This window comes from Physcomitrium patens, chromosome 21 (assembly GCF_059467195.1).
Source record: "Physcomitrium patens ecotype Gransden chromosome 21, ASM5946719v1, whole genome shotgun sequence".
NCBI classification, from domain to species: domain Eukaryota; kingdom Viridiplantae; phylum Streptophyta; class Bryopsida; order Funariales; family Funariaceae; genus Physcomitrium; species Physcomitrium patens.
The window spans coordinates 10,798,104-10,822,088 of record NC_143430.1 but is presented as its reverse complement, the minus strand read 5'-3'; the positions used below and the strand labels follow the sequence as shown (position 1 = coordinate 10,822,088).

The 23,985-nt window shown below is 31.9% G+C and overlaps 1 protein-coding gene and 1 long non-coding RNA gene across 10 annotated transcripts; one reads left to right on the top strand and one right to left on the bottom strand.

The window, feature by feature from the left end:
* Window positions 1-15,744: 15,744 nt before the first annotated feature.
* Window positions 15,745-22,431, top strand: LOC112274415 (transmembrane E3 ubiquitin-protein ligase FLY2). 9 transcript variants are annotated; one of them, XM_024503901.3, is made up of 16 exons: window positions 15,752-15,995; window positions 17,155-17,578; window positions 17,808-17,880; window positions 18,125-18,249; window positions 18,434-18,543; window positions 18,755-18,815; window positions 19,082-19,130; window positions 19,322-19,411; window positions 19,758-19,924; window positions 20,172-20,231; window positions 20,416-20,509; window positions 20,753-20,809; window positions 20,996-21,163; window positions 21,343-21,671; window positions 21,792-21,932; window positions 22,169-22,431. In XM_024503901.3, exons 2-16 carry the CDS (start codon window positions 17,267-17,269, stop codon window positions 22,268-22,270), a joined length of 1,938 nt encoding a protein of 645 aa, XP_024359669.1. In that variant the 5' UTR covers window positions 15,752-15,995; window positions 17,155-17,266; the 3' UTR covers window positions 22,271-22,431. The 9 variants fall into 9 exon arrangements, with proteins under 9 accessions (XP_073385942.1, XP_090101722.1, XP_024359670.1 ...); XM_024503898.3 differs by having other exon boundaries at window positions 19,061-19,130; XM_073529840.2 differs by lacking the exon at window positions 15,752-15,995 and adding an exon at window positions 16,178-16,299 and having other exon boundaries at window positions 19,061-19,130.
* Window positions 16,525-17,155, bottom strand: LOC141044686 (uncharacterized). The gene is made up of 2 exons (XR_012216337.2): window positions 16,924-17,155; window positions 16,525-16,740 (listed from the first exon to the last, which is right to left on the bottom strand). It is a non-coding gene; the product is annotated as an uncharacterized LOC141044686 (long non-coding RNA).
* Window positions 22,432-23,985: the final 1,554 nt, after the last annotated feature.

Below are 23,985 nucleotides of genomic sequence, written 5' to 3'. Positions count from 1 at the left end.
AGAAGTGCCATGAGCTATGAGATACAAATATTTTATTGTAAATTTATTCTAAAACTTAATAGTGTAAACAAAATTTTTATTTTTTGTATGTGAGGCATAAATATGTTGATGCACTAAATTGGGGGTCTCCACCTAGCAGTTCCTTATTTAATTATATATTCAAAATCATATATTACAACATATTGAAGATTTGAATAGCACCAAAAAGTTTTTAAATTTTACTCAAACAATATTTTAGCATAATAAATACATTTTTCAAAATATAGATTTAAGTTGTCTAATTAGGGCAAAAGGTTATCAAACATGTATAGAAATTAAGAACATATTTAATAGATGAAAGACGAAATTTTAATTATCATAATTATAAATAGAAAAATAGAAAAATAAATAATTAGTAGTAGAAAAGAGAAGGTAAATGCTCACGAAAAAATATATGCAAATATTGGTAACTCTTCATTGCATATATTTGCCCACACAAGGAAACACATGCTACTAGAACTAGAACTGTGTGTATATCTTGGTACATCTTAGAAAAATTTAGTGTATATATATATATATATATATATATACAATATAATTATCTGGAATATTTTTATATTCACATACATACTCATGTATGTCAGAACATGGGTTGAACTAAAACATAATTAATAAAGTTCAATTGGCAAGTAGCATGCATTAATATATATCTAAAAATAATCATTTAAATTGCATCAAAATCAATTTAAATTATATTCTAACTTTAAATCACTAACAACCGGAGAATCAAAATCTAATAAGGCAAATACATATACATATATATGTGATGTTGTCATAATTCAATTTTTTAACAGTGAAGAAGGTGTATATCTTTAAAACATACATTAGGTGGTTACATTAAGTTGGTATCAAAACATAACAATTTACTTTCTTTAATTGAGATTTACACCTTTTTTTTATTTTTTTATTGTTAAGCTTCAAAGAGCTGCACCATATCATCAAATCACAACATTACTAATATGATTGTTTTAAAATATTACAAAACATCTTAAGAGCAACAACAAAACAATGAATGTTTAATTAAAGTATTTTGGTATAAGAAATAAATAAACAAATGAGAAAGAACAAAAATGAGAGAAAGTGAGTAAAAAGAATATGGTGCGAGAAAGAAAATTGACACAGAAAAGAAAAGAAAACTATAACTAAAAAAACTAAAAAAAGAAGTAGAGACATCAAAGTCTCTAACAAAACCAACATTTCCGCATTGCCCACCTCATGGTTACCTAAGCAACACCTCACATCCTCCCAACCAACATTACGAATAACCCTAAAAACCAAAACCACATAACACAAACTCTAATATTGTCCATGAATCACCCCCAACTAGAACCAATTACTTTGATTACCACAAAACCCCCCAAAACGACAATGCATGGCAACATTGGCACATTCCATTGGGGGAGGGGTGGTGGGGCCTTGACTATGGCTTGGGGTGGTTTGGGGCGGCTGGAAGACGACTTTGAGGTGGCAGAAGTGGCGGTGGAAGAGGCGCGGGAGGTGGATGGACGCATCACCGCCACCGCACTTCCCCCACCCCACCCCGCCCCCCCCCCCCCTCATCGTCCGGACGAGACAGAGAGTCAGAGAAGTGTCTTCCAGAAGCCCGAGGCAACGCCGTCTGATATTCTTCATCCATCCGTCTCTCCACCCAAGAGTGAGTTTCTTCCTTCCTGGTACTCATTCATCCAATTTGTGAGTTGGTAGACATTCATTCGAAGGCGGTGAGTTCGCGTTGCGGTAGCCTCGGAAGTTACCCGAAACCGACAGCTCAGCGAGGGAGGGGAGGGGAGGGGGAACTGACGTGGAGGAGGGACGGTGAGTCGGCTGGCACAACTTCCATGCCGTGGGCTTGTATTGGACGGCACCTGGGTACTCCCAGAATGGTCAAACTAGTCCAGCGCCACCGCCACTCCCTGATCCCCCCCCCCTCGCCCTGCCCGGCCCAGTCAGGGAGGAAGAGGGCGTGGATCGCTACCGCAGCACAGCAGAGCAGTGGTAGGGTTCTCAACTCCTCGTCCTCCTATATCATCTGCCGATGTGCCCTGCCTTCTTACTTACACCGATACAGCTACCGCTCTCAATTCGGCATTCACATAGCATTCGGTGGTGTGCATCGTAAGGCAAGGCAAGGTGTTGTGAGGTGAAGTGAGGTGAAGCAAGGCGAGTTATATTAGCTGAGAAGAGAGGGAAGGGATTTCAGTGAGAAAGAAGAGAGCGAGAGCGAGAGGAGGTACTGTGTTAAGGAGGTTTTGTCATACTTGAGATTGTGATGCCTGGGATGGCTCCGGCAGCATGGTGCCTCGGGGGAGTGAAGTTGGAGAGGCTAGAGTCGACGGAGATGAAGAAGTCGATAGGGGTGCATAAGATACGTAAGGATATGGAGGATAGAGATATTGATTTGAATGTGCCGTACATGGAGGAGAAGCAAGAGCAGGAACAGGAGTCGACGTCGGTGTCGGCGTCCGTGTCGGCGTCGAGCACCTCGGCGGGCACGGATGGCAAGAGTTGTAGAGTACCGTGTGACGAGGTTCATTACAGAGGCGTCTCAGGGAGGGAGGAGGAGGTGGCGTATAGGGGTGTGCGACATCGGCCTGAGCTTAATAAGTGGGTGACGGAAATTAGGCCCACGGCGCAGAAGCGGAAGATTTGGTTGGGGACGTACAAAACGGCGGAGGAGGCAGCGCGGGCCTACGATGTTGGAATCTTTTACACTGGCAAGAAGATACCATTGAATTTCCCCGATTCAATGGAAAATCTCCCCGAGTTGCCTTGCGGTAGTTGGGAGGAGATTGCTCCTTTTGTCAAGAAGCAAGCCGTCTCTGCCGCGAAGCGTCACAGAGGGTTATAAGATGTTCTTTCTGTGGTGATCTGGTGAAATTGGTCTACTTCGGGGCGAGGGCTATGGTTTTTCTTCTAATTCTCATTTCCGAATGGGCGGAGACCTTTCTGTGCATGTAAGAGTAGATCTTACGGTTTTGTTGTAGCCCGCCGTATCAGAGATGAGTCGCTATTCTTTGCCCGAGTACTTTCACGGCAACGGCAACGGCAACGGCAAAGAAATGTGCGATGAGCACGAACAATTGTGTTCTGTTCTCCAACTCATCGGCTATGCTCGAGGAATTTTTTGCAAATGACATGGAAGTTTTGTACATAGTCAGAGTAATTGTTTTACTCTTCGATTCACTATCATTCTTTGGGGTTTCTTTCTGGCGTAAGTTCCAGAAGGTCCCTGCCAGCAACATAGGGTTGCATGTAGACAGATACTCGATCCATTGTTGCGAAGGCGTTTTGCCGCAATGCACTCTGAAATTAGAAAATCTTAATAATAATAATAAAAAAAATGCGTTGTGACTAAGATCATTTTGCATCATGCATTGCGGATGATTTTCCTTTCACACCATCGATTCTGTTTCAGACTTGTCGATTTCGTGCGGATTTTCAGATTTGCCTTTAGAATTATCTTTTTTTGTTTTTATTCTTTATTTTTATGCGTACTGACATGGCTCGGAAGATGATCATAGTTCCAAATTTCGATGCAACTTTTAAATATCAATCCATCGAGATTTTTATTTTTACTTTTGATACATTTCAAAATCAATTTAGTAAAATCGGTAGATTGCTTCAATTCTCACCGCCAGCTGCTGTAATTGGTAACCTTCACTCGTAGTGAATGCTTTGGATGGAATGCCTCTGCTAAGGCAGTCTCGGTGCCTGTTAAAACCAACAACCATAGCTTCTCCCAAACACATTGCTCAATGCCAGGAATCAATTTCCGAAACATCATGCACAACTGCGCGTAATGCAAAATCTTGGAGACACTCAATCCTCTTGGCAGAAGAAGAGTCTTGTAAAACTCTCGCTCTGATTCAAGTCTCGATCGTGATGCTCAATCGAGAGACCCCTGTGGAGGGTCAGATTCTTTACTTGGGCTTCAGGATCTGACCCCCGTCTGGGGGCAAGTATCTCTCCTCGGAAATGGATCCCAGCCCTCATGGTGTTGGTACAAATCTTGCACTTTTAAGTCGCTGAAGCAGAAGGATAAGCCTGGAATTTATTTACACAACAGTATGTGCGATGGATAAAAATGTGTGGATGCATGATTTGATGATTACATCATTCACTCATTGAATCGCAATGCAAGACTACAATCAAAATCTTCAAAATCTTCACTAATTTCATGGATTTCTGGTTTTGGTTTTAGATTGTGGTTGTAAATTATAAGAATAAATAATATTCTATCAATCAATTTTAATTAGATGTATTTTGTTTCTATTATTATTTTTAACATCTTATTAAGACTTAGGTTTGAAGCCAATATTCTTTCTATTTTAAATGATATTTAAATGTATCAAAAAATCAAATACAATTATGTTTATTTTGAATATATAAAATGACTTTAAAATTGTATGACTCATTGGTTTGAAAAAAAAATAGATCTTATTTTAACATGTTGTCATGATGTAACATGGCTAATGAAAGAAAGAGTAAAACATTACATTATAGAAGATTTTATTTTAAAATATTATAGAAAATTATCTTAAAAAATAGGTAATAGTCAAAAAGTTAGTAAAACTAAAGGGTATTATTATTGTTATTTTACGAAATAGGCTTCTAGTTACTTAGTAGGGCCATAAATAAGGCAAAACAAAGTAGATTGGAAAATAAAATCATATGGGCATGTATAGGAGGAAGATAAGATTAGATTTTAGTAAAATTTACCTCAAGAAGCCAAGAATTGATACCTAAAGAGGATCGATTGTCAACTTGGATCAAAATTAGACCCTGAGGCACAAAACCATGCACCTATAGTGACTTTAGAGTTCTTTGGTAGATCAGAGAGTGGGATTTGAGAGCAGACTTGCAAAGAGATTTTTGAACATTGGTTTTATACCAATCAAGTTAATACTTAGTTTTGGGAGGATTTTCAAAGTTGATGATGTTCTCGATTGGTTTAGATTTTGAGAAATAAAATTATGTTTATATATTTGAAGATTTCTTGAGTTTTGTCATATGTATATGGATAAATTTTAGATAGAATGTTGGTCTGCTAGTTATGAATTTGTGTGCAAATTTTGAAGTTAATTGAACAATTGGATCAAAGTTTGTTAAGGTTTTTGTGGGTTGAGATCTCAAAAATTAGAATTTAAAGGTCAATACGTATTTTTAAGATCTTTAGTGATTTGTTAATTGGATTGAAGTGAATTTTTTTTGTATGGAGACTAGACTTGATTTCTAGTAGTTTAAGTGAATTTTTAGAGGAATTCAATAGTTTAAAAAAGAGATATTAGCACTAGAAGTTCAACATTTACATTGAAGTAAGAAGTCGGCTAATACCAGAGTGGATTTTAGGAATTTTCTTCTATTTGGTAATTGTGATTATCTTCAAATTTATTGTACTTGCTTTTAACTAATAAGTTGAGAGGTGTGTAAATTTTTACACAAAATCAATAATTTCATTAATAGATATTGGGATTCTAATCTACCTTAGGATTAGTTTGAGTTGATTAGGTTTTGGTTTAGAGTTTAAGATTTGTTTAGGATTTAGTTTAGATTTTAAGATTTAGTTAGAATTTGACCTAGAATTTAGTTAAAGTCCATTAGGATTTCAATTAGGATTAAAATAGGATTTGCTTGAGATTTATTTAAGATTTATTTAAGGTTTATCTAATATTTTTTTAGGATTTCTCTATGTTTCTTTTGTAATTTCTTTAAGATTTTTTTTTATATTTGATTAATGCTTTATTAAAATTATTAAAATTTAATGGGATTTTTTTTACAATTCTATTAGAGTTGTTAAGATCTTGTTGTTGCAATTTTCTTTGTACTTTCTATAATTAGATATCCAATGCATTTTCAAGCAAGACTTCATGTAATACAACAACATTTTAAGTAATGTTAAACATAATGTCAAGAACATGAATTTCAAAGTATTAAAAGATCAATACACTCTTGTGTCACTCGAAAAGATTAGGAAATTATTCAAAGGTGATATAATATTAAACTACAATAGCTATTGCTAAAGACAAGAAGACTAGAAAGTATTGAAATAAGACTAAAGATTGGAAAGGCGTTGGGAAGAGTGAAAAATGCTTCACTCTTACTTCTATATATATTATCTAATTAAGAGCTATATAACAACATTCTATAAGACTTCCAATATATGTCCAACTTGCGAGATACATGTCTAACTTACAAGACAAATTTCCTATATGTGCACCATTTGGTTAGCTTGTTTTATAAGTTATTAATATGTACAACACATTGCTAACTTGTTGGTCAAGTTTTTAATCTATCAATTAATTACAAATATGTATAAAGTGAAATACGCTTCTATGAAGCTTCTAAGAAGCTTTGCTACAAAATAATAATAAATCTTCCTATATTTATTTTATATCTAATAATTTTTATTTAGAAAAATATATATGTTTATGATATTATTCTTCTTTCTAAGGACCAGTTCCATAAAGAACAACAAGATGTGGCAAATTGTATTTGCCACATATTCTAATTTTTGTTCTCTTTGAAGGTGGTTGATAGATTCTCTTAGCTATTGATACTGTCTAATACTAGGACAAAAAGACCACCATATTATTTGAATATTGTAGATGCCTTTGTAACTCCTTTGAAAGAGAACATTTATAACATTGTTGGACAGAAGAAGAAGAGGGTTCCTACTTCCAATAATACTATCAAGCATTAAGAGTCTCTTCCAAAGTCATAGTATCAAGCACATTATATTTTGATATTTATTTAAGAGAGAACATGTTGTTTTTGAGGATCTTCATCTCTATTGTATTGACTTGAAGGTTGTGACAATTATAATGTTTCATTTGGTAAATCAAAAAATAATAGCTCTTGAATTGAATTTTTTGATTGCTAATTCTTGATCTTTTTAATGCCACAATTACACAAAAATTATAAATAAAGATAGAAGATAGAATTCAATCTTTCATAAAATATATTTCTTTATAAAAAAAGATTTAATTTACTTCATTTTTGTTTAAATGGATGTTGTCAATGAAAAACATCAATATTCTTTATTGTATTTATAAGATTCTTGGTTGACTCCCATTTGCATTCAGAAATATCATATCTAGGCCAATGAATAAGATATTTTAATAAATTTTAGTCATTGATGATAAACATAATTGGTAGAGAAAGGTGTTTGTCACATAGAAAAATATATTATGTTATTGTAAGTAAACTTTACCAATGCCAAAAAAATTATTCAATTATCTTGTTGGTAATTGATAATACACTTCAAATATTATTCCAAAACTTAATTTATGTACTATGTTTGTCCATCAATTTGAGGATGGAAAGCTGAAGATAGTTTTATGTCTATCTTTAAAATGTTAAAAATAAATTCTAAAATCTTAATACAAATTGAATCTGTCTAATTGATATAATATCTATTGATAATCCATGATAAAAATATATGTTATTAAAAAAACCTTAGCTATTTTTTCACCTATAATAGATTTTATACATAGTATAAAATGTATCAACTTAATGAATCAATCTATTATTACAAATGTAAAGTCATAAAAACCTGAGACTAAAAGATCCATGATAAAATCCATAAAAAGAAATGACCATGATTGCTCTAGAATAGGTAATGGCTGAAGAAGTCTATAAGATTGATAATGAAATTTTTTTGATCTTGAACAAACAATACATGATTGTACAAAGTCTTGAAGTGCTTTCTACATTTGAAGCCATTTAAAATCTCTAGATATTAGCTCAAAAGTCTTGTTGTATCCAAAATATCATATTGCTTGGAAATTATGATGAGCTTGAAGAATACCTAATTGTGCTTTACTTTTTAGAATATATAAATGTTTCTTAAAATATAATAGATTATTTTTAAATTAAAACTTGAAAGTATCACAAGAATTAGAAGAATTATTTTTAATATCATGAACAAGAAAATCAAAAGACATACTCAATTGAATTTACTTAAAAAAATTTGAATCAACAATTAATATTGATTTTTTTGCTTAAATATGAAAATTCTCTAGCATCAAAAAAATTATTTTTTGTTAGTCAAAAGATGTATTTCTTTTTATTGATGCAAGATAAGAATGTCTAGAAAAGACATTTAATAGAATTTATTGCTTTATTAATCCAAAGGTAATCTTAAAATTAAATCTTAATAAAATAATACTCCAACATGCTTGGTAATAATTCAAAATACATGTTGACATAAAATACTTATGGTTCTTGTGATTTATTTACACAATGACTAAATTGGAATCACCTTCTAGATAATAATGCCATTTTAAAAATAAATCCATGGTTTTAAGAAGCTCCTTATAATAGATCTTATAATTAATATTAATTTATTAAATTTTTCTAAAATAGAAATCTATTAGATGGAATTTGTCATCTATTCCTATTTTTGATAATACTATTGTTAAATCAAAGTTTAATGCATCTATTTTTATGAAGAATACCTTAAAGAAATTGACATAATATAAGATTGATCTAAAAATAAAAGCTAGCTTTAAAACATTAAAATATGCTTCAATTTCTTTACTTCACTTAAATTTGTCTTAATATATAAGATATATAAGAGGAGCTACAACTTGAGAAAAGTTTTTTTGAAGATCCAATAATAATTAATAGACCTCAAAAATATTATTTTTGGAACTTTTTAATCTATGAAAGTATGGACATTCTTAGAATCCATTTTAAAATCATTATTTGAAATGATGTATTCTAAAAAGTCAACTTAAGTAGTGTGAAATACACACTTTTTTATCCTAGCATATACTCTTGCATCTTTGAGTTTTTATAATACACAACAAAACATAAAGTTTATATTCTTTTGTATCCTTAGAGTAGATTGGAATGTTTTCTAAATAATAAACAAAAAAATTATTAAGAAATTGTCAAAAAATATCATGCATTAGATGTTGAAAAGAAATTGGTATGTTTGTGAATCTAAAAGATATGACTTTATATTCAAAATTTTCATACTTGATTTGAAATGCAGTCTTTTATTCATTTCTTTTATTGATGCATATAAGGTTGTATGTTCATTGTAGATCTATTTTTTTTTATAAATCTTAGCATGATTGAATTAATCAAGAAATCTTATAATCAAAAGTAAAAGAAATCTATTTTTAATGGTGATCTTGTTGAACCTTTGATATTCCATACACATTTGTAATGATTTATCTTTCTTCTTCACATATAAGATAGGAGCACCTCCTAAGATTTTAAATGATATATAAAGTTTTTAGCCAAGTTTTTGTTGATGCATTCTTTGAATGCATCTAATTTTTTTTTTATAATATTCTATAGATTTTTCCAAATGGCAATTGTGCTTGTCCTTGAAATTCAATTATATAATCATATGAATGATGCTCTAAAAGAATATCTACATTTATTTTTTCAAAAACATCTTGATAATCTTAATATTGACTTGAGATGCTAATTGTAATCTTTCTTCCATTAGAAATATGTATGACATATATAATAAAAGATAACCTTTTTCTTGCAGCTTATATGAAATTTCTTCCACCTACCAATAAAGATTTGATTATATTGGACTTATGGATATCTACTTGATTAATAAAATTTTGATTTAAACTATCAAAAAATTTAAAAATATAAGAAATTCAATCTATTTGAAGATTATACTTTCTTAGTCACAATAATCCTAAAATAACTAAATTAGAGGAAGATTTAATTACAATAAATATTATTAAGCAATTATAACCATTAATTATTACATCTAAATGAATAATTTTATATGTACCATTTACAAAAGATAATATACAACCATCTACTATTTCTACATGCATAAGTTTGATTTTTTAAAGTAAAAATATTTCTTATTTTGGAATAAATTATTTTTTTATGAAAGAAGATATAACTTCTAAATCTAATATGGCAAAGACTTTATGATTTTTTTATTATATTTTTTTTTAAATTTTAAAGCAAGATGATAGATTTGAAGAAAAAATAGGACCTTTACTAGGTGTCACACAAGATTCTAATCACATAGTCTCTATTATAGCTGAAAAAAATAGTTTTCAAACATATCATCTTATTTGGCAAACATGCTTTTTATTTTGTGGTTGCGTTGCTTTGTAGAGAATGTTGAGCAATGTACATAGATTCTCTATAATATGAGTATAAATTTTCTTAATTGCATCAAGTCTTTTCTTATTCAATAATCTTTTTGAAATATATCATATCAATTTGCATAGATTTGGATTTTGATGAATAAACTTCTATGAAATTAAAAGCTATTGCCATGACTTGACTTGTACATCTTAAATCAAATCTTTATTTTTGGTATCTTCATAGAATTGATTATCACATACAATGGCTTAAGCAATAAATTGCTTTAATGAATATGTCTTGGAATTGTCAACAATAAATCTTTGATATTTTCTTTTAATATGTATAATTAATTATTAATAAAGGCTTTATTATTCCAATCTATATTGCAAGTAAGGTTTTTGAATTTAACAACATATATAGTGGTTGAATATCATCTGTATTGTTAAGATAAGACCTTGGTCTCTATTACTCTTTGCCAATTAATTTTTTCAAATATAACTATAAACACTTCTAAGAATGAATTTAGATTATAAAGAAGTTATATTTTTTTCTATTAAAGGTATAAACTAAGAAAGAGCACTTTTAAAGAAAAATACACCTATAAATCCAATTTGAATAAATCCATTAGGATATTGGGAAAGATACAACCTTAGATAGAACTTTAATTATTGTAAAAATCCTTAAAATTTAGATCTTGTTCTATGAAATTTCTTTAGAATACTTATTCTTTCTTCTTTTATACTAATCATAGTAATATTTCTTAAATTTAGTTGTGAACTTGATCTACTTGCTTTTTTGAATTACATAACTTGTTGACATAGACTTTGAACTTTATTACTAATTTCTTCTATATGCATCAAAATACTACTTCTATTATTGACATTCTTGTGTGGTAACATAGTTATATAGTAGAAAATAAAATATAGATGTTATTATAAATGAATCTAGTAGAAAGATGTAATAAAAAAATTAATAAAAAATTAAAAATAATAATAAAAAGTTTAGTCTTAATGTTATATTTTGTAGAAGAGACTTCTATTAATTTTGTAGAGGCCTAAATGAATCATATCCAAGAAAATAAGATAATAAATTGATATAGGCATGTTTTGAAAAGAAATAATAATATTTCAAAGCAAAACTTATTTCAAAATATCAAAAATTGATATCCAAAGAGAAGTAATTATTAATCTAGATCAAAATTAGATTCCAAGGCACAAAACCATGTACCTACGACAATCCTAGGATTCTTTTGTAAATCAAAGAGTAGGATTTGAGAGCAGATTTAAGAAGAAATTTATAAGGATTGATTTTATATTGTTTGAATGAGTATTGAGATTTTGAGAGATTTTCAAAGTTAGTAATGTATTCAATGGATTTGGACTTTGAGAAATAAAAACAAGTTAACAAATTTCAAGATTTTGTGAGTTTATAATATGTATATAGGTAAAAATTAGAAAGTTTATTATTGTACTTTTTACAAATATCTTTGAGAAATTTGAAATCAATTTAGCAGTCAAATTGAAGTGTATAAGGATTTTTATGGATTATAGTCTCTGATAATTGAGATTTAGGATAAGTGAAGAATTTTGTGATCTCGGAATATGTGCTAGTTTGATTGAAGCAAAAATTAATAAGAGTAATTTAGACTGAAATATTTACACACAATACAAATTGTAGAGCAATTAAACGATTTAGTAAGGAGAAATCTATATTGAAAGATCAATGTTCAATTCAAAAAAGAAGGATGGCTAATAACTTAGAGGTTTGAGAAGTTTTTCTTATTATTGGTATGTGCAATCTTCTTCAAATCTTTAATTCTTTTTGTTAATTTAGTTATTTTAAGGTATATAAAGTTTGAGTCAAAATCAAAAATTTAAAAATTAATCATTAAATATTTAATTTTCTATAGGATTGTTAAGAATTTTGTTTAAGATTTATGATTTTATTATGAATTGATTAGGATTGATTTAGGATCTAGGATTTGACTATAGTTTAGGATTTTATATAGGTTTAATTAAAATTTTACTAAGAATTTAATTAAGATTTTTCTGAAATTTTATTAAGATTTTATTAAGATTTCATTAGAATTATTTTAGAATTTAGGATTTTATTAAGGTTTGATTTAGGATTTAATTAAAATTTATTATATTTTCAATTATAATTTTAATTAAGATTTCAATTAGAAATTTACCTAAGATTTGGTTAAGGTTCAATAGGATTTAATTAAGATTTTAATTAAAATTGGATTTAAGATTTATTTAGGATTTATTTAATATTTTTATTTTAATTATTTTTTTAGATTTTTTTTTATTTTTTTAAAAGTTTTTATTTCTAATATTTCTTTAAGATTATTATTATTTCTTTGAAGGTTTATTTTTATATTTTTTAAGATTTTCTTCTTATTTTTCTTTAAGATTAATTTATTACTTTTTAATATTTTTTTTCTCTTCTTTTAAATTTATTTGAATTGATTAAAATATAATTAGGATTATCAAAAATTATTTAAAATTTGTTTAAGATTGTATTAAACTCGATAGAATTGTTATTGTTTTTTCACTTATCTTCGACAATTAGGTGTTCAATGCATTTTTAAGTAAGGACACATGTTATAAAATAATATTAGAAATATATAAAATTTCTATCGTAAGAATAGTGACAAGCTTATGAAGATCTACAATACTTGCAAATATATTCTCACTTCTACCGAGAGTAGCATTCATGATTTGTTTTCTAAAGACAATTCTAATAAATCTATAAGTCAAATTAGAAAAGGATAATTTATAATTCCCAATATCAAATGAAAATTTCTATAAAGAAAAATAGTAAACTTTCTTTTAGAAAAAAATCAATGTTAAAAAACCAAAAGTTAGTTTAAAGGTGGATAGTCTGCAATCTTCAAAACACAACAATAGAAGTGGGGTAATTCACTAACTTTTAAAACAAAACAAAAACAATGTTATCACTATTGTCAAACTGTTAAGAACATGAATCTCAAAGAACCAAAAAAAAATACATTATTTTGTTACTTGAAAAGACTAGATAATCACTCAAAGATGATATAATATTAAACTAAAATGACTATTTTCAAAGACAAGAGAACTAGAATTTTTTAAAACAAGACAAAGAATAAGAAAGGCATTTGTAAAAGTGAAGAAGGCTTTATTCTTGCCTCCATATATACTATCTTTTTAGAAGATATGTAGAAATATTCCATAAAACCATTGACACATGTTTAATTTACAAGACACATATTTTAATTTGCAAGGCAAGTTTTCTATATGTATACTTAATGATTAGCTTGTACTACAAGCTATCAATACGTACAACACATAGCCAACTTGTTAGCCAAGTATTCAACCTATCAATTACCTATAGACATGTAAAAAGGTGAAATTGTGTATATGAAGCTTTTAGAAAGCTTTTCTATAAGATATTTTTAAATTAAATTATTTTTATTTATTTCTACCTATTTATATAATCTAAATAATTATAATAATAGATATGTATGTTTTTGATAATATTTTTTTGATTTTTTTGTGTCTTATAAAATAATAATTAAAATAAATATAAATTTATTATTTTTTTTTATTCCAAATATATATTGAACCAATATCTTAAGTACCTTTGCAATTTTTAACTTGCTTCTTCTATGATTATAATAAATATTAAAAAAAAAATATTAATATCTTTATAATAAAAATTTGACTTCTATACTACTATTGTCAAGGATAAGAACTTTAAGAAGATACATAAACAAGTAAGATATGTATCAAAGAAAGATGACAAAATAGAAAGAAGAAAGTATGTATATTTAAGAAAAAATTAGAATTGCTATTGGTAGAGTCTAGAATTCTAGAAACTCTTGAAATTAGACTAGAAGCAAGAAAAGAATTAACAAGAGTGAGGAATGTATTATTCTCATATATATATATATATATTCTATCTAACTAAGAGCTACATGGCATTGTTGTATAGGACCTCTAACACAAGTTTAACTTGTATGACATGTATCAAACTTACAAGAAAGTTTTTTATATGTATGCCACATGGTTAGCTTGTAATACAAGCTAACAACATATGCGACATGCGGCTAACTTTTTGACCAAGTTTCTAACTTACCAATCAACTACAAACACATATGAAGTCAAAGCCATGTCTATATAGCTTTTTTACAAGATATTATCAAATTAATCTTTTTCAACTATTTCTATCTATTCATATTATCTAAATAATTATTGAAATAAATATATATATATTCATGACAATTACAAAGTTTCTTTAACATCTTTTAAAAACTACTATCTAATTTAGTTTGCATTAATGATTAAGAAAAAAGTTAACCAATACTTCATCTTGCTAGTATAGATTTTAAAGCAATTTTGATATTGCATTTTAGCTATTACTATATCTAATATTATTTTTATTCTATTATTATATTTTTCATATGTTAATTTTTTTGAGTTATTTTTCAAAAAATAAAATAAAATTCATATTTAAATAATTTCACAAATTTTGTAAAATATCACAAGTATTATTATCAATCAAAATTAAAAAAATATTTATTAAGAATTATCAAGAACATAATTAAAAAAATTAAAAAATTAAAAATTAAAAAATACTATCAAATAAGTAAAGTAGAAATTTAAAAATTATTTAAATTTTATCTAAAAAATAATTATAATATAAATTTCTGTGAAAAATAAATAAATTTAATCTTAAACTAAGGCTTGAACTTAAAAAATATTTTAATAAGATTGATAAAAACTTCAATTTTAATTTTAGACACAAATTATCAAAAATAACCTTTAAAAGCTATATAAAGACCATATGATGTTTAAAACTATTGTTCATTGTGTCACATGTTTTTATCATGATTCTTTATGTATATAAATATATCATAATCAAATAAATTGTTTAAAGATATTATAAGATTCAATTATGTTCAAATAGCTTCTACAATGATATTTTAAAAAATAACAATATTTTTATAAATATTTATTTCAATAAATTACGCATTATCAATATTATATAAATCTTTTGTAAACGATTTCTATAAATAATTTTATTATTCCACGTTTTTTTTGAAGTTTAAAAGTTCAAAAAATGTTGAATAGTCTTTGGCTCAAATACTGATTTGTGATGCACAAAATAGTGGTTGCTAAATCCTTAAAGCCATGAAATTTTGTTTGAAAATCAAACAAAGATATTATCCGATCATTTTTTAATTTTTTTAGAATTCAAAATATCTTTAAATAAATAATAAAAAAAAAGATACAACCGGATGTAGCATTTGTATATGATTTTTATGAGTTTGTATACACTAAGAAATTCATATAAATATTATATTTCTTGGACACTAACAAAGTCATTAAATCTTATTCTAGTGAAAATCAATACTCTAGGAGCAATTCCACTTCCTACACAAACCCAATAAAATCCGCTTGTATTTTATTTGACACGCCATATTACTAAAAATACTAAGAGACAGAGGGAGATATGTTGCATAGGAATGCATGCCACGTAGGACTGGACAAAGCAGCGTGAAGCCACCCACACATGTTCCGCGCGTAATCCGTCAGGGCGGGAGGGGCCAGGCTGTGCCCGGTCACAAGCAGAAGTGGATTCGGTGATAGGTGGTTTTCCCCGAGAGGTGGACACCGCTTCCTGGGCTCTGCTGCGTATTCTAGCTCTCTCGTCGTCGTTGTCGTCGTTGCGTCAATTTCGCTGCTTCTACTGCTCTGCATCGATGCTTCTATGCTGCTGTGATGCTTCATCTGTTTCCATGTGGCGCTTTGTTTCAATCCCCTTGTCAATCAGTGCCCCTTCGCACCCTCACTCTCGCACTCCCACAATCGTCGTCCCTGTGTCGTATACTCCTGGTGAGGGCTTTGTCCCATTCTAGCTTTCACGCGCACTTGGTCCAATTCCCTTGCTCGTCCGATTGTTCGTTTGTTCGTTCGTTGCTTGCTTGGTTCCAGCACCCCTTTCGCGGCCCTTTGCATACTGGGTCGTGTCGGTTCCGTTTTTTTTTTTTTTTTTTTTTTTTTTTGTTAAGAGATTGCGTGGACGAGAGTTGTGTGCAACACATTCTGTTCTCGTTTTGGACTTGGAATGCCGCCAGAACTTCGGGCGTGTCAGCTATGCAGCCCTCAGGAATTGGATGTTTGTATTACAGGCCTCGATGTGGGTTGGTCAAGCGGTGTGTTCTGGGCATTTAGGGCTTTGTGACGGGCATGGTAGAAGGGCTATGTTTGGTGAATTGATTTCCTGGTCGTGCTGAAATCCACAATTGCTTTTTCTGTTCATTGTCGGTTCTCGATGCTACTTGGTAGCGCTGAGGAAATCAGGGGTGATGAAGAGATTAAATTTGTTGTTTCGGCAATTCGCTGCGTGTGCTGGTTGTCACCCTTTTTCTTTCTTCCCCCTTTTTTTTTTTTTTTTTTTTCTTCTTTCGTCGCTTCATGTTTTCTTTTTTCTTTTCCTTTAGTATAATCGTTTACACATTTTAAAAGTTTACATTTAATTATTCGGCACAGGGTGTTTATTTCTTAAATTTTATTTTCTTAAGAATTTATGTGGACCATGGGTTAGAGAGTGTTGCGTGAGAATTGTCCCTCAGTAAACCTGCGAAGTGAGCATTTTGCATTAGGTCATGGCCTGTACCAAAATATTGCACTCTGGAATCGAAAAGTTCATTGGCACTGCGCATTGCTTGCATCAGCTTCTTAATAGTACTACCTTTAAAGATATACGTGGTTTAGGAGAATATCCCTTAAATTACTTATCGAATTTGCAGCATTGGAATACCTCCTACTTATGTATCGAGCTTGCTGAATTGCAGTAGATTAAATCAGTTGAGGGTTTTGGATTCATACAAGAAATTTCCTCATTTTGTTCCTTGAAAGTGATACGATTGCATGTCCTATGATGAAAATATTGCTCTTTCTGTTGATATTTGTTTTACTCTCAACTCTTCACATTCAAACTGCGCATTAAGTCCGTGTTCATAGTTTTAAATTTTCTGATTTCGTGAATTAGGTCATCGCTGAGGTGGTCACCGCTTGAGTAAGAGTGAGCACAGCTGCTGTATATGAAGAAATCTACAATCGGGAGAGGAGCTTGGTGATGGGGTTTAGAGAGAGGAAGCTCTATGAGACTTTTCCAGGGGGTAGCGGTTGATGACGTGACAATACATAGACGGAGAGCAAGCAAGCCTAGTGCCGGAGATATGCTCTTTAAGATTTTGTCAGAACTGGTAGACACCGAGCGGGTGGGGGCCTTTTCGGCCCAGAGGCGGGGGGTGCAGTGGGATGACATTGGGCGGAACTGTGGTGTGAATAGGGCATGTGCCATCGCCATCACTCTGTGGGTAATCATTGTATGCGTGTTGCTGGGAGTGGCCACTGGTTATCGACCTTTGAAGGAAAAGGTGCTTGGCTTTGAAGAATCGCCATGGCACGAGGTATGAATTTCGTCTGTATGTGAAGGCTTTTATCATCACTTGTCAAGAATGTCAATTTAGTGGCACTATACTTGTTTTCTCCATATACCGCGTCTGAAAGCATTAGAAATCTGTTTTCGAACGCAGGATTATGTGCACACATCAAATGATTGGTTTTTCCTAATGATCCTATCGGGCGCGTGTTTTTACTTCTATTCGTTGTTTGGGTTCCCCTTGTTTGTAAGTGCAGCGTCTATTTACAGAAGGCAGTGGAGGACAGTTGGGTCCATACTCGATGTTGAACATCTCAGGGACTTACAAAGGTAAATGGTTGAACTGATAATGTGTATTTTGTCGAGACGGCCTGCATTCTATATTTGTTACAAATGCTGCCTTTTTACGCTAAGCACTTAATTTGAATGTTTATTTTGAATGTCGGTTGGATCGATGCATGTGAGTCAATCTGTTGTGAGTATCCTAGTGTGCTATTGTTCATATGAGTACAGTTTCCGATCAATTCGTACATGCATTTCATGTTTGAAGTATGGTATGCTCGTGCTTTCGCAGGAACATGGTCACATCGCAACGGCAACTTTTCATCCAAGTTTCCCGTGTTCCAGAAATCTAGTGGAAATATAGTTTTTGAACTTACAAGCTCACTAACTGATATAAGGGGTGTACACTATGTACAGGTAAACAAGTTCAGTTCATCCCATCCCATCCCATCCCATCCCATCCCATCCAATTTCAATGACAAAACATAACAGGTTTGTTATAGTTATTGATAATTCTCCTTTACATAAGTTTGAACATCTTTAGTTGTAATATCGTGGTTACTTTTTCTAAGTTTTTTGAGTAACTTTCACGGTTCACCAGGGAGAAGTAGTGCTACGCGATGGTGTGTATATAAGCGATGGTGATTTGCAAATGAAAATGGAAGGGGTTTATGTGTGGCCCTTCCGCCAACTTCGGATGGTCTTGAGCAGGTTTGTTTTCTGGTTATGAATGGCTGAATACTTGAAAGTATGTTTAATGTACGTGGGTTATTTGCAATATTAAAAGCATGCGCGCGCGTTATTTAGCTTTGGCAGCCGAAAGAGGTGCAAGAGCTTGTGCAAGTGTCTGCTAATTTTTTCAGAACGCTGATCTCCTCTTGGCCGTGGCGACATCTTATTATCTTAATGTGTTGTTACACAGTGCGGTGGACAGTGAGATGAATCGAGGTGAAGTTTTCATTCGATCCAGTCCCTACCACTTGGTGAGCAGATCATCCGCATTCCATTTGTAGTACTGTTCATCATATCGATTTTGTGTACTCAGAAAGTTAAGCCTTTTGTGTTGTACTGTAATCGTTTGTAGATTTTTTCTTTGGGGTGAAGATTCATCATAGGTTATTTGATTCTTAGGCTGAAGGGTGAGCGTGATCTTTTTAGAAGGAGGGTCAGGTACTGACAGTGCTAGAGGCATTCGCGTGGGTGTTGTGGCTTTGTTGATGAGTCGCAGCTCGGCATGTTTTCATCGCAGGTGGCACAAGACACTCCTCGTAATTACCATCGAAGCAAAAGAAAGACTTGTACGTGTCTTATTGCCCTTTCCATTCACTTGGATGTTGCCTGGTTGAGGATTGTGAATCAATTTTGTGATCACAAATTTATCATGGTTAAACCTGATAATTATATTCAACAATCAAAAGAGGTGTTGCTGTATGATTTGACAGTCTCTTCTATGTTTTCATTGGATCAATTTTTTTGCCACTCAATGCAGCACGTATTATGGAGATGGGAAAGATGTGCAAGATTCAACTCGTCACTCAAGTATCTCCCAGAGTGCCAGATTATAAACGCGAGTTTGCAAGTCAGTTCTTTCAACCCAGCGAATCTGATAAATTTGAATTCACATACTACAATGTGATTACTCAAGTATGTTTATTAATTGGCTACTACTTTTCATCATGTGGAACAATGAAGTATACATTTTCACCCTTTCGTTGTAGATACTACATGAAACTTAATTGGTTATATTTCTGGTTTCGGTTCTAGAGAGGTTTGAGAACACATTAAAACTTCTCAACTGCTAGCTAGATGCAAGTGCGAAGGTTACGTAGTGGGTTGAGAGACTCTTGGATTCGTAATACAACGATGTTATCTGCAAGGTGGACGTTTTTGTAGATCAATCTATACTAATGGTGGAGCTTTTGCAGAAGGGGAACATGAACGTCAATTTTGTGAAATGCGAGGGTTAGTAGAAGGTCCCAGTATGCATGAAGACCAAGGCGAATGTTTCTCTCCGCTTGTCGTGAATGCCACGTCAGTGAACGTGGAATTGTATTACAACAAAGCCGTCAACTACACGTTGATGGTCACTTTCGTATCCAATTCATCTAAATATTCATAAGGTTGTCTAGTAGATGAGGTCGTTGTATGCTTGTTTCATTGTCATACTGAAAAGATGACCTAAGCGTCTTGGCTGCCTTCGTATCACAAGTCATGCCCGTTAGATTTTCCTTCCATCAACTGTGAGGAGTTTGATTGTCATTTTCTAGTTTTGTCGGTCCGTCACTACTACCGTGTATGAGGCTAAGTATTGATAGCTCCCCTTAACCCTACTCTTCCAGATATCGTTTCTGCAGGTTCTTTTCTTGATACGTCAAATGGAGCACAGCAACACTCAATCTGTACCTCTCGTTGCCTTGGAGAGCTTGTATTTTAGTTCGAACATTGTGATTCGTATCTTGTATAGGATTCGTGTCTGTTGATACGTGAGCCTTCCATGATTTAACTGATATAGAATAACTGACGTTGATTTCCTGATGTTGAGTGATTGCAGAATCTGAATTGCTTGTTGTGTGGATGGTTCAGGGTGCTGCAAAGGTATCATTGATGATGATAGGACAACAAGCTATCATGGATGCGTATCTTTGCCTCTTGCACCTTACGGCAGGCATTCTTGTAGGTATGAATCCTGGTCCCATTCCACTAATGCAAGTTAGTATCATAAGTCTGGATGGGCAATGTCAGAGCTGGGCTCCAGGCTCGTTGCACGTGACTTCCATTTCTTTTGGATTTACTTGTTCAAATGTCAGTGCGGAATGATCAGGTCTCGCCAGGTGTAGAGTTCATATAAGTGGGAAAGTAGATGATAGTGGTTTTGAGCATCACTTTTAGGCACTTTGGCTTAAACAGCACCTGCCTGTAGGTCGGGGCTCATATACTATAACAGCGTGGAAGCGCAGAGAAGAGATCAATCAAGAAGGTGACACCTTGTAGTCATGGAGACTTTTTCTCTTTAAAATTTTTCAAAAACAAAACTGTAACATGAATGTCTCTGAGCTATTTACTTGGAGGTATCTGGTGCTCATCCCTTGCAAATTATAAGCAAAGCCTGATCTGGGTGGAAATGATAAGCTGACACTGTACAATTTGTTTGACTCGTCAACAGAGTCGCTGTTCAATACATTTGCGACTGCTGCATTTTTCAAGTTTGTTGTATTCTCAATATTTGAGATGCGGTACTTGCTTGCTATTTGGAAGTCGCGAAGGCCTGTCAGTTCTGGAGAAGGGTGGGAAACTATGCGTCGTGAGCTTTCAGTTCTCTATTCCCGTTTCTGTAAGCTTCCATTTCCTTCTATTTGCACTCGTGATATTCTTGAAAATTTTACCATCTAGTTGAGGATCTACCTTTTTTTACATCAGGAAAAAAAAGAGTTGTGGTTGATGTCAAAGATTCCACTTTCTCGCGGATGTTTCCACTGGGCATTGCACTAATGGTAAATATTGCTGGTGCAGATGGATTTCTGCTGAGCGGCATACTGATTATATATGAGCTGCATAGCATGCTTCGCTACATCCTTTTCTTGTTTTACTCTTTTTGGATCCCTCAAATTGTGGCCAATGTGGTGCGTGATTCGCGGAAACCACTCCACCCACACTACATTGTGGGTATCACCTTGACACGCTTAGCAATCCCCCTGTATGCCTTCGCCTGTCCGAACAACTTCATGCGTATCGAACCTAACCTAGGATGGTGTCTTGGTCTAACCACATTCTTGGGCGCCCAAGCAGCCATACTTCTTCTGCAACATTTCTGTGGAGCCCGGTGTTTCATTCCACGTCAGGTATGGACAGTTACACTGTACACTGTACGATGCTCTAGCTCTAACAAATCCTCAATTGAGTATAATTATCTTATGTTTTTTTGAACTTCACACCAGTTATTATTGGATGATTGTGTGCAGCTGCTGCCTGAGAAATACAGCTACTTCCGCAGAGTGATTCGTGCTAATGAACATATAGAAAGGGGAGAGGAGTGTACTCCTATTGACTGCGTGATTTGCATGGCTGCTGTTGATGTTTCACAGCGGTGTAATGACTGCATGGTGTGTGTGTTCATCATACCAATCAAAGTTCCATCATGGGTATTATAAGAAGTTTAAGTCCACTGATGTTCATTGTGGTCACAAAATGCAATTAGAAGGGTTTGTGTAGTGACACGGATTACTATTTTCCCACCTGTATGCATGCAACGGAGTATTATGTGGTCTTTCGTTTATGGTGTGAACATTTCTGAAGTAAAAATCATCTGCTAACTATGAGGTGGTTTGATCATTTTCAGGTAACTCCGTGCGACCATTTTTTTCATACCGGGTGCTTACAAAGGTGGATGGACATCAAAATGGAATGTCCAACATGTCGGCGGCCGCTTCCTCCTATGTAGCTATCTTAGGACGTAGTTTGTAAACTACTTTGGTTTGTCTCACCATAATATGTCCATTGGAGCTGTGGCGGATGGTTTATTGCAATGCTGCAGATCTTTCGACCCTTGGAAATTCTTTCACCTTTTTTAATTCTCTTCGACAGTCGTAAGAGTTTGATGTTGATGTTGTTGTTGTTGCAATGGCATTGGGTGATTGCCCATGTTGATTCTTGTCATGGGTGTATACAGAGGCAGACTTGTCAAGTGTTTTAATTTAACACATAGGGACCCTTGCCTAGCAATTCAGAGTCGTTGAATTTTCTGGGAGTGCTCGTCTTTGCCGCAGTGCTGCAACTAAGGTAAAAACACATCTGAAAATTAACGTAAAACAAAATAAAACAATGCGCTTTGGCGTTTGTCACCTTCTATAAATCGAAAATTGACAGTTCTATCGATCACCCTTCCACGATAAAATGGAGATGAGATGTGATCAAATTGGTTGCTATTTCTACATATATTTTTAAAATCCAACAACTATTATGATGCATAACACCACCCTCCATTTCTCTCCTTTGTTTCTTTTGTTTTTTTTGCCCTTTTTATTCGTATTCTTATGATGTAAGGCAATTTTGGTGAAATAATTCATTCATGTGTTGCAACACAATGTATACCACTAGTACAACTTAGTCAAAGAATATTTATTTTATTTTAACTTAATAATTAATGTAAATGGATTTTTGTCAGTTGTTAATCATTCGTAAAGTAAAGATAACCTTTATGACTAGTTACTTTTGTTACTGTTTTTCAACTCCAATTATTAAGATAAGTTTCATCAAGTGTACTATTATATGCATTTGTGTATGTGCAATTTTTAATATTACTTCTTGTAACTTTATACATACATAAATAATGATTCTTGGTATTCAAAACATTCCATGTGTTTACTATTTTAAAACAAGGCATACATTTGTGGATAATTTTATCTTATTTTTTATAGATTCATTTTAGAATACGTATAATTAGACATATATTTTTTATATACTAAATATTTAATTATACATTTTAAATATATATATAATTATATATTACATATTTCACAACTTAAAGGAATTTTAATAAATCCTCAGATATCAAACAAAAATACGTTTTTATTTGAATCTTAAATTGATGTAGTTTGTGTAATACTAAATAAAATTGATTAATTGTTAAATCTTTGTAGATCCTTTTTATTGTTCAAAAAAAGAATCAAAAAATATAGATATAATATGCAACATAACATTAAGTAAATAGTATACAATAAATGATAAATAACAAACATTTTTTGAAATGAAATTAAACATTAAATGTTATCATTGTTATTATTATTATTATTATTATTATTATTACATGCATGAAATTCAAAAGAATTATGCCTTTATATTAGAATCTATATTGCAAAGTCAAGTTTCTAATTGAACCACATGGATCATTTCAACATAGCCATGTAATCAATCTCAATTATTGAAGTGATAAAATCATCCACCATAATGAATCTACTTAAAAAAAAAAAAAAAAAAAATACAAACAAATACAAACAAATACAACTTGATTAATAACAATAATGATTTATACAAAATAGTATCAATAAATCATGTTTAAAATTCTCATATAATAGAATCTATATATTAAGAATTCTCAAGGAGACAAGTAGTGGTTCTTGATGGTTACATGGATGAATCTTTGTTTTTATCAAAAAA